The following is a 12,179-nucleotide window of genomic DNA, read 5'->3' on the forward strand; positions in this document are numbered from 1 at the left end:
CAAGGGTCCAATTAAATGTTAAAGTTTGGACATCTTTGCACGCTTAATATGGAAATATTAGGTGTGAATAATGACAGGATCAGCTGCAGTCTAAAAGAGGCCAGTTCTGATTGAGCTGGAAGATTGGGAGAATAGGTGAAATGCCTGGTGCCCCCTTCTCCCTCACAAAATAAAATACTATCATCTGAAAGTCAATTATGTCCAAAAGTCTTTCCTCATTTTTTATTTTTGTGATGGGGAAGAGGGGGATACAATGGACTGAAAATAAAATCGGTCATTCTCCTAATTAAAGCCTTGGCTTAAAATGAAAACCATGGATAGATATTATGTTACAAACACTGTATGTTAGTTTTGCTGGGCAGTAATTGCTGCAACCTTTATATTTCTTAGGAATCCCATGGATGTTATAATAACTGGAGGGGGGAGGAGTCAGATCGGGTTTTAATCATTGCTGTTCTACATGTATAAGGCATTTAATTCTTCCATTGGTTTACGGATGCAATATCTTTTTCATACCTACCAAAATACTTAACACATTTCAGGACACATTACACACTGCAGACTAAGGATTTCATTCTATTGTCTGTAACACAAGTGCATGTATTTTAAACTAAACCTATGCTGAAGAATCCGGACAGGTTTACTAAGTAAGCGGAGCAACTTTTGCCTTTGATAGTTACACAATATGCTGTTTGTTAGAGATAAGAGCAGCCAATTACCTGAAGATGACAGCAGATAAAGATGAAAATGCATACCCAGTCTTACCAGTAAGGTGTTTAAATTAGTAACTGCCTCTCCCTTTAAGTGCCCCCTCCCCCACCTGATGACTTCTTGAAGTCCAGTATAGTCATTCTACTACTGTTTGCGGCTGAACCCAAGTTATTTGATCGCTGTCCAGTTAGTGGCACTAAATATATGGTTCATGCTACCAGTCGCTGCTCTATCCAGATACCAGCACTGTTTATCAAGATTATTTTTAACCGCCGCCGCCAGTATAAAAAAAAATACAATCGTTGCGGCTGAATACCAGCTGGGCAGATTTTACAGTTACAGTACTGTTCTTCTTTTTTTTCCTGGCTTTGATGGATACATCAGAGAGAGAGAGAGAGTTCTGAAGGATACCACACTCACGGGTTGGTTTTCAGTTGAACCACTTTAACTATGATGTCACAAATGACATTTGCATTGTATGAAACAGTTGGGTAACAGTTTATGATTGTCTTCCAAAGAAATAAGATTCTAGAGGAGACAAAGGGCAGCAGAGGAGCAGCATACAAAGGGGCCCTTTTACTCTGCTGGGGTAAGCATTAACGCACGCTTACCGCACCTTAAAATGGCCTTCCGCAGGGTGCACTCAGGTGTCCTGTGGTAAGTTTTCCATGAGCATGCACCACCCATTCGCTAAAAGATAACATTTATTTTATTAGTGCTGAGAGCATATTTGGGATATCCCTTCAGTCTCCCCTACGTTAACTGCACAGGCGCAGAAACTTCAGTCTGCCACAGGCTTCTTTACGATTGGTAAAGGCCTGGAATATCAGGGCTTTTACAGTTAAATAGTGCTAAACAGGCCCCAGAACTTAGGCAGAGCTAGAACCTTGCTTGCCACCACTCTACCAGCCTCTTTTCATCCAGAGCAGCCTAAACGTGCCCCCCCTCATTGCGCCAGACACACGACTCCCAAATCAGAAGTATCAAAGCCCTGGGTCAAACCGCAGACCCTCCCAGGAGCCTGATTAAAGATCCAGGAGCCCCAGATTAAAAAACATTACACTAACATATCTTAACAGTAGCCCACATTGATAACTACATCCTTAAATGTATATTCTGTAAATAAAATAGCGAAAAACTAAAAACCTAGATATAGGAGAGTACTTGGTACAAAAGCATAGAAGTGAGCAATGGTGTTCTGAGAGAGCCTAAACATGTCAGAGCTCAGAAGCTAAATAGACCAGTCTAAATGGGAGACCACCAGGGATGGATACAACACACCATTGCAGTGTCAAGCAAAAACAAATTTGGTCATCATGTGGGCCTGTGATTGCTTAAGTCTTAGAGCCAGCTGTGTGGGTGATGTGGGTGCTTGAGCACCCCCAATATTGAACAAACTCCTTCACTATGTCCGTGGAAGAGTAATTTTCACTGAGTTTAGCACCCTCACTCATTTTGAAAAGTTGGCTCCTGTGATCATAGACAATGTACATATCATCCCTACCAACATACTCAATGAGTGAAACTTGTTTTACTTGCTCTAAATAACCATTATTACTTTCTTATGTTCTCGTTCTCCTCTCTGGGCGTAAAGCTATTAACAATGCAAGAATACAGCATTATGTATTCTACTACTAAAGCCTTATGGGCCGATGATCAGAAGCAAACGCAGGCGCTACAAGCTGTTAGTGCCATACTAGTGCCTGCGGTTGCTGCTGTCCTATGATCAGAGCCCCCAAGCACATGAAACAATGCGCTCGCGGGCTCTGAATGCAACTAGCATGCAAATGCGTGCAAAACAGGGCTCTTAGTACAAGTAGCATGCAAATGCATGCTAAATGTATTCCTCCTCAATGATCAGCGAGCAGAGCGCCAAACATTGGTGCACTGTCCGTGTCAAACCCTATACCAGCTCGGAGCCAGCGTTAGGGTTTGCAGACCATTGGGAAGGAATGGTGAGCCCTGTAGCATGCATTAGTGGGTTAGCTTCAGTCCTCACCAGTGAGGTTTACATGATATCCCTAGTGCATATGCATGTGATAAATTTGCACGCACACTGTTTCAATTGTATACAAAGCAGGGGTGTAGCCAGACTTCAGGGGGGGTCCAGAGCCCGAGGTGAGGGGGCACATTTTAGCCCCCCCTGGCGCCACTGCCCCCCCCCCCCCCGCCATTTTTGACCACCGCAGCCACCACCACCATATTTGACCCCCCCGCCAACGACCCTCTCGTCACCCTCCCTCCCGCTGCCAACCCTCCCCCGCCACCACCGTGGGCTATCTTTGCTGGTGGGGGACCCCAACCCCCGCCAGCCGAGGTCCTCTTCTTCTGGCGCAAGGCTTCGTTCTGTTTCTGTGAGTCTGACGTCAGAAACAGAACGAAGCCTTGTGCGGGAAGCAAGAGGACCTCGGCTGGTGGGGGTTGGGGTCCCCCCGCCAGCAAAGCTAGGCGATGGCGGCGAGGAAGGGTTGGCTGCGGAGAGGGGGTCGAGAGGGTCATCGGCAGGGGGATCCAGGGCCAAATCTACGGGGGCCCAGGCCCCCTTGGCCCCACGTAGCTACGCCACTGATGCAAAGCTGTCTCCTGCATATTCAGTAGATCTACCCTGAAAACCCAACTGGTGTGCAACTCTCAAAAACTGGAGGTTCCTCACTCCTCCACTAAAGTATATTCTTGTTATATATGCATGGATGTAATTCACCGTGCACTAGACTGTATTGAGAAACCATCTGTTTTCAATAACCATTTATAGCAAAAGACAAAGAGGCTGCGTGCAAAGAAGCAAGATGTGCAGCATCAGATAGCTCAAGCTATGCAACTGCGAGCAGAAGGTGGGTTGACTGGCACTGTGCAGGAAGATCTGCAGAAGTTAGAAGGGGCACTGGAAAACATGCAACAGATAATGGAGAAGCAGGAAGAACACCTTCAGGTGAGCTAAGAATGTACTGTGGGGCTCATTTTCAAAAGAGGAAAACATCTAAAAAGAGGCATATATCTGTATTTGGATGTTTTTCTCACAAAAACGTCTAGATTGGTATTTTCAAAACCAGTTTTTGGATGTTTTTCTGTGAAGCCTGTCAGAAGTGTGTTCAAACCACAAGGGGGCATGTCAGGGGCATCTTAAGGGCAGGATCTGTGCGTTCCTAACACTTAGATGTTTTTCTTCCATAATGGAACAAAACAAAAATATTCAGGGCTATAAGTTGGATGTTTTGGTCTAGACCTGTAATAAATAAGCCACAAAAAGAGCCCTAAATGACCAGATGACCACTGGAGGGAATCAGGGGTCCCCAGTGGTCACTAACCCCCTTCCATCCTCCAAGAATGTGATTAAAAACATTACTTACCAGCCTCTATTCCAGTCTCAGATGTTATACTCAAGTCCATTAGAGCAGCATGCAGGTCCCTGGAGTAGTCTAGTGGTGACTACAGACAGGTGGACCCAGGCCCATACCTCCCTCAACCAGTTGTGGTGGAAACTGTGAGCCCTCCAAAACTCATCAGAAACCCACTGTACCCACATAAGTGCCCCCTTCACTCATAAGGACTATTTTAGTGGTATGCAGTTGGGGGTCCTGCGTTTGGGTAGATTTTGGGAGGCTCAGCAAACAAGATAAGGGAGCAATGGTGAGCTGTGTACTTGGGAGCATTTATTTGAAGTCCACTGCAGTGCCCCCTAGGGTGCCCTATTGCTTTCCTGGAATATCTGTGTGGCCAGTCTACTAAGAATGCTGGCTCCTCCTACATACCAATGGTTTGATTTTGTTTGTTTTTCACTTGAATGTTTTTTAGTTTTTTTTTAATGGACCAAAAAGATAAATGCACAGAACCCAAAAACATCTAGCAAATAGCCAATGTCGAAAAAAAAAAAAAGATTTCTAGACGTAGGAGGTTAGCATGCAAAGTTGCATACACAAATTATAGTGTGAGTTGCACATGGAACTTGATTGAATAAGTAGCTACTAATTTATATTAACTACCATTTGGTTTTAATTGATGTTAATTGGTACTAATTGGCACTAATTGACAGTTACTTGCATAACTGCCCTAAGATGTATTCTTTAAACTGCGTGCGCAAAATCCAAAGTGCCTAAGTGCAAGGGGGGTCGTGGACCTGAGAGGTGCATGGGCAGGTCAGGGACATACCCAGCACTTGCATACAGCAGGGGTAAATTCTATAAATGGTGTCTTAAAAAATCAATGCCAAAAAACTACGTGGTTAGCGTGATTCTATAAACTACGCCTAAAATTAGGTGTAGTTTATAGAATATGCGCACATGCTGTTCTTGCGCCTAAAATTTAGACACACCAAGTTAGGCCATCTAAAAACCAGACCTAAATACCCACACCTAAATTTGGTGCAGATCGGGTGTATTTTATAATAGTGTGCATAGTTTTTTGAAATGCTCACAACCCGCCTATTCCACGCCCATATCCATGCCCCCTTTTCAGCTGCGTACATTAGAATTTACTTGCACTGTGTTACAGAATACACCTAGAAAGCTGGTCACATAAATTCTAATTAAAGTCAATTAGTGCACCTATTTGATTAAGTATCAATTGTTGGTGCTGATTGGCTTGTTAATCATTTAAGTTGTGCACACAATTTGGCTGTGCAGCCAAATCAGCATGCACAACTTAAGGCTGCATTTATAGCATTTGGGGGGCAGGTTATAGAATACGTGGAGGGGCATAATCGAACGCAAACACTTTTTCGATAATACGGTTTGTGCCGGGCAAATGCATCGGATTTGTGCGGATTTGAGCTGGGCGGTTTCGTTTTTCAGCAATAATGGAAACCGAAGGCACCCAGCTCAAAAACGAACAAATCCAAGGCATTTGGTTGTGGGCGGGGACAGGATTCGTAGTGCACTGGTCCCCCTCACATGCCAGGACACCAACTGGGCACCCTAGGGGGCACTTGTAACAATTTTTAAAAAAAGTAAAATACCTCCCAAGTCCATAGCGCCCTTCCGTTGGGTGCTGAGCCCCCCAAATCCCCCACAAAACCCACTCCCCACAACTCTACACCATTACCATAGCACTTATGGCTGAAGGGGGGTACCTAGATGTGGGTACCATGGGTTTTGGGGGCGGTTTGGAGGGCTCCCATTTAGCAGCACAAGTGTAACAGGTAGGGGGGGATGGGCCTGGGTGCATCTGGCTGAAGTCCACTGCACCCACTAACAACTGCTCCAGGGACCTGCAACCTGCTGTGATGGAGCTGGGTATGGCATTTGAGGCTGGCATACAGGCTGGCAACAAAAGTTGTTAAAGTTGTTTTTTTTTTGGTGGGAGGGGGTTAGTGACCACTGGAGGAGTCAGGGGTGGTCATCCCCTATTCCCTCCGGCGGTCATCTGGTCATTTAGGGCACTTTTTTGGGACTTGTTCGTGAAAAAAAAAGGGTCCCAAAAAAGTGACCTAAATTCTCGCTAAAAACACCCATTTTTTTCTATTATCGGCCAAAGGCGCCCATCTCTGCTCGGCCGATAACCACGCCCCCGACACGCCCCCATCAACTTTGTCTGTTCCCGCAACAGATTGCAGTTGGAAGCGCCCAAAATTGGCTTTCGATTCTACCGATTTGGGCGCCCACGGGAGAAAGGTGCCCATCTCCCGATTTGGGTCAGAATATGGGCGCCTTTCTCTTTCGAAAATGAGCTGGATAGTAACATAATAGATGACGGCAGAGAAAGACCTGCACGGTCCATCCAGTCTGCCCAACAAGATAACTCATGTGTGCTACTTTTTGTGTATACCTGACCTTGATTTGTATCTGCCATTTTCAGGGCACAGACCGTAGAAGTCTGGCGATCACTAGCCCTGACTCCCAACCACTAACCCCGCCTCCCACCACCAGCTCTGCCAGCATTTATGCATCTATCTGCCTACATTTAGGCACAAACTTTTAGGCTAGCCATTGAGGTAGCATAAGTACTCGTGGCTAAAGTTAGTCATGTAAACGAGGACTTACCCTAGTATTGTATAACAGTAATTATGAGTACAATTGCCAATATAGAATTCACACTTAACCCCTAATTCTGTAAAAGTCACCAAAACTTGTGCGCTCAAATTTGGATGTACATGCAATTTATGTGCACAATTTAATTGAATATTGAGCTATTTAGTGCTAATATTAGCTCCTTAACAAGCAATTATTGGCATTAATTAGATTCAATTGGCACTTACACACACCATATGAAAAAGGCGGCGCAGAAATGGGAGGGTCATAGGCATAATGGGCGCATTCCTAAAATTAACATGCTTTGTTATAAAATAACTGGAATATGCTCATAATGTAGGGGCGTCCATTTGCACCACGTTTCAGTTGGTGCAAATGGCCGCACCTAAAGTTAGTCACGATTCCTGGGCTTAAGTGATATTCTATAAGCCATACCTAACTTTAAGCGTGGCTTATAAAATAAGATGTTTTTTTCTTTTTTGTGTGCTGGTTTTATTGGCACCATACATATAATCTAGCCAGTTGTGTAGCTAGGTGGGGTGCCAGGGGAGCGGCCACTCCCCGAAATGGAGTTCTGCTGGCGCCTATTTTTTTTCTCAAGTCATGTTGCATTGAAAATGTACGCCGGCGCCAGCAGAAGTCCGCTCTTGCGCCGCTTTCCTTCCCTCCACTCCGTCAACCTGGTTCCGCTTCTGAATCTAGCCCTTAGTCTGCATCACTATAGGTGCACACTAATGCCTAACTATAGCTGATCTATGTAGAATTTTAACCCCTCAGGACTAGATTCTATAAATGGTACTGAAAAATTTAAGCACTGAGCACTATTCTATAAAAGGTTCACATCCTTTATAGAATAACTCTAAGTGCATAAACAACACTTAGCTTTAGATGCTGGCAGTTATGCCTGCTGAAAGCAGGTGTAAATGTTGGTGCCTAATTTAGGGGCAGATGCATTAAAATAATCGTTAAAGCCCTTCCCTTACCGATTCCTTAGCGAATCGGTAAAAAACAGGCATGCATCAAGGAAATCGCATGCAAATGAGCTGGTCGCTGCTAGCTCATTTGCATGGGATTTCCTTCCAAGCCAGTCGGCCAGCTAAATGCGCTGTGATTGGCTGAGAGAGACCTGGAGGAGGGGCATAATCAAAAGGGACGTCCAAATAGTTTTTTTGATTTGGACGTCCTCGCACGTCCCGATTCTTTCCGGCGGTCTTTGAGATTATTAAACTGATATTTTGCTGTTGCTGTTTGCTCGAAATGCTTCTGGGGTATCTACCCGTGAGTTGTACTAGTTCATGTTAATGGATGTGTTTTGTACTATGCTATTGTATTGCTTCTCAAAACTAAAGACTTCTACAAAAAAATCTTGGGGGGGGGGGGGGAACATCCAAGTGCTCGTCAGGGACGTCCTTTTTTGTTTTTGAGTGAAGAACGTCCATGTTAGGCACTTTAGAAGGACGTCCCTGACAAGCACTTTGGACGTTTTTTCCCCCCCTTCCGATTCCCTCACAGCAGCCCCAACGAGAGGTGCAGACCTCCTGTTAGGTTTTCCACGGAAAACGGTAGTGCATCTCATTATAATACTAATTTGCTCATCTGCGTTGCATTTTCGTTAGTTGCTACCATGATAGGAAAATGGCTCAGAGAACCCTTTTGTGCATGTCACGGTTTACTACTTGCTCGTTGAACTGGCTAGAAGCAGTTTAAAAACCACGTTGTTGGCTCGTTAAGTTTAGTGCATCTTGGCCTTAGGCACCAATCGAGTCTATTTTGTAGCAAAGTGCATGAATAAATTCAGTATCCCTGGAATGTTCCCCCCTAAATGCCTCTGTCCATGCCCACTTGAAATTACGTGCTATAGGAGTTCCTCGCACAGCGTTATAGAATATGATGTGCACGTAACTACCAATTAATGCCAATTATCACCAATAATCAGTTTTTAGCAGCCAATTATTGGTACTGATTGGCTCGTTAATCAATTAAGTTGCAGACACAACTTTAGTCTGCATATATAGAATCCGGGGGGGGGGGGGGGGGGGTAAGTATGCTAGTGAGTGGCCTGAATTGACAGAATCATTTTGTGTTCTCTGGCAGAGAAAAAGGTCTTTCCCTGTCTATGTCCTGCAACGTTCCTCAGTTTGTTTTTGTCCACCAAAACCATTCTGACCTGTCTCCTTAGAACTGCATTGCTTCAGAACTCTGCTAATGGAGAGGTTTGAAACTGGGAACCAGCATTAGGGTGTCCCCCTAGTGGTTACACAGTGCACTATGAAAAAAAACCCCCAAATAAAATTTGAAATAGTGGGGCTCCTCGTGGCTGTTTCAAATATGTGTCCTTGGAGAAAGTGGTGGTGCAGGCTATGCAGACCACAGAAATCACAGATCAAAGGAAAAATAAATTTCACAAAATTGAAATACTGGAGTGAGAGGTCAAAGATCTGTCCTTTAGAAACAGACATAATATTTCAAGAAGGAGTGGAGGGTTCTGATATGCTTACATGTTTGGAGAAATGATTGCCAGTGAACCTTTTGTTTGATAAGTCACTAGAATTGGAAAGAGCAAAGTAGCTCAGTAGCCAGTTGGCAATATTCGAATCCCATAGTGGTTAAGCTGCTCAGACTATCCTCAAGCATTAAAAATGTTATCAGCAGCCTGGGAAAAAGCTCCGTATAACACAATGGCAAAGAGACTCTTATAGTGCCTGATCTGGCTAAAAGCACAGTTATTTGACAGAAGCAGGTTTTGTCTATAACGGTGTATCTGAAGGCAGTGGGAGCTCACTGCAGCCTGCTATACCGAGCACGAATGATGGTGGTTCCAGATAACACCACAAAATCCTTTGCATTGCTGGATACATTGCAAGAATGTATTGATGAATATCCAGAGGTGGAATGTGGTGGACTTAGTGTGTACGCACATAGATAATGAAATATCAGAAAATATGCACTTTCGTTTACTCCAGCTCTCAAGCAGGCGCAACTAATCATACCTAAATTCAAGGCGTGTTCTCTCTACATATGCTAGTATTTTATAAAAGACAAGTAAGCACCTGCTTGTCTATAAAATAATGCCAAAGTTGTTGCCCTGTCATAAAATTTGCCTAACATTGTGTTCTTGCAATTTCAGGTTGTGTTACCTTACTTAAAAAGGTACTTTGATGGAAATGTTCCCTGTTCATTGGCAATATCTTGGGTTATTCCCCTTTTCCAGTTAAAAGACATCCATTTGCTAGGGTATTCCACTTGTATGTTTTGGTGTACCTTGCTGAAAAAAGCAAAATTGGGTGCACTCCTGAGATGCGTGCAATTTAATTGGCTAATGAGCTGCTAGCCATCAATCATTGGATGCTAACAACCAATTATAGATGTTAACTGGCAACAATTAGGATTTGGGTTCATCTGGCTGCATGCCATTCTAGAACACTGGGTACCTAAATCCCAGAGCATGTAACACAAAAGGGGACGTGGCCACAGGATGGGCATGGGTGGGCCAGGTGCGTTCTGAAAAGCTGGGCACAGTGTTACAGAATAATGAGTCTCTGCGGATTTACATCAGGTTTCTGCAGGCATAGGTCTGGCGCCCTGAGATGGGAATGGGAATCGGCAGTAAGAACTATCTACAAGGAGCACACAACCATTAGATAATAGCGCTTAGCGCCAATCTTTCCCTGCAACTGTTTTTCAGCACCATTTATAGAATTCCCCCAAAGGGCCAGATTCTATATAGCACACCTCCAAAATCGGCGTGGAAAACAATTCCGCCTAAGCGTATTCTATAAACAGCACCTAGATTTAGGTGCGGCATATACTACTACTACTACTACTACTACTTAGCATTTCTATAGCGCTGCCAGGGTTACGCAGCGCATATAGAGAATGCTCAGTTGATATCTCAGCACCTAAAACTGCATGCCTCCATTTACACTAACGAAAACATGGCGTAAATCCTGGCAAATAGTTTTAGCCGCACAGTGCCATATTTTATAACAACATGTGTAAATTTTGGAACGCTCATGAAACACCCATTTCCCCGCCTATAACCACACCTCCTTTTGCCTGTACACATTACAAGTTAGACGAATTATTGCCAATTAGTGCTTATTATTTCTTGTTAGGTGCTGTTATTAACACTGATTAGTTTGTTAAGCCAATGAAGTTAAGTGCATTGATATAGAATACACCTAGATTTCGGCACAGATCTCTAGGCGTGCAATATAGAATCTGGGTGAAAGTGTCTTACCTGTAACAGGTTTACTCTGAAAACATCCTCCTGTTTCGAACTGTTCTTTCAAGATCCCCCCAGTCAAATGTGAATAAATCAAGCCAAAGGGAGCATAGGACAGTACACAAAATAAAGGCTTCCATCTTTCCAGAGAGCCGTGGAAGATTCTGTCCATTTAAATAGGGCTCAGACATTACAAGCAAGCAGCTTCACTTAACTTGGGTGACACTATCTGAATATTTACCTTGTAGTGATGATAATGGATGTTTTAGAATAGCTCATTATGCTTACAGGCCACAGAATTATCTAAATTACTTTGGTGGGTAAGGAGCATGTTATGAATCATAATCTTTTTCTCTTTATCTAGGTCGCAATGAGCAACTGGGAACAGTTTCAAGGTGCTAAAGATACTATAGTCAAACAGCTGAAGCAAGCAGAGACCTTCCTCGAGCACAGTCTTAGTTTTAGCAGTTTAGAGAGTCTAACATCAGAACTGGAGCAGTCAAAGGTACAGTACACTAGTATAGAGACTGGCAATGTTGTGGCTTATTTAGAAGGATTTGAAAACCAGGGGTGGGTTCAGGAGGAATGCAGAACTATGTGCAGAGATTCACTGTAACACAGTAGCACAGTAAATGATGGAAGATAAAAAAACCCACAGGGTTTATCCAGTCTATTCAACAAGGTGGCCAGAGCCGCACTCACCACTCTGTGTGGGCCAAAGCCACCCATGCTTAAACTTAAGTTTCCACCACGCCAACCACAAACATCATGGAGTCTTGGTTATAGCCATATATCAACCCCAAGTCTTGCTGACAGTATTCAACTTACCAGTCAAGATGTCTTCCCTCCCCCCTGACCTGCACAGCACCCTCACTTGCAGCACATGACAATAAAGTGATCTACAACACTAGAGATGTTGAAGCTTCGCCTGTGCTTTGTCATTTGCGGGACACAGACCGTAGAAGTCTGTCTAGCATTAGCCTTGGTTCCCCCAGTGCTGGAGTTGCTGAATCTTCACAAGTGTTTTGCCATTTGTGTGGCCTCATTTGTATAAAGAGTAAATGGATTTGACCTTAGATTCTGCTTTTCCAAGTACAGTACGTTCTCGCTATGGTATGGTTCATAAAAAACTTTACAAACACGAATTTGCAAATACCGAAATAATGTCCATATGGGAAAATAGGTTCCAGCTATACCTATGTTTCCACAAAACCACGGAAAGTGAATGATTATTCCTATGGGGAAAAGAGGGTTAGGTTCCTGCATGGGTCTGCACTTAA

At 43.9% G+C, this 12,179-nt stretch overlaps 1 protein-coding gene across 1 annotated transcript in view; it reads left to right on the forward strand.

Moving 5' to 3' along the window:
- Nucleotides 1-12,179, forward strand: part of SYNE1 (spectrin repeat containing nuclear envelope protein 1) — a 982,166-nt gene that overhangs the window by 286,541 nt on the left and 683,446 nt on the right. Inside the window, 2 exon segments of the mRNA XM_030198470.1 lie at nt 3,464-3,640; nt 11,264-11,404. Of these exon segments, the coding sequence (XP_030054330.1) occupies nt 3,464-3,640; nt 11,264-11,404 (318 nt within the window).

Source organism: Microcaecilia unicolor, chromosome 3 (assembly GCF_901765095.1).
Source record: "Microcaecilia unicolor chromosome 3, aMicUni1.1, whole genome shotgun sequence".
NCBI lineage: Eukaryota > Metazoa > Chordata > Amphibia > Gymnophiona > Siphonopidae > Microcaecilia > Microcaecilia unicolor.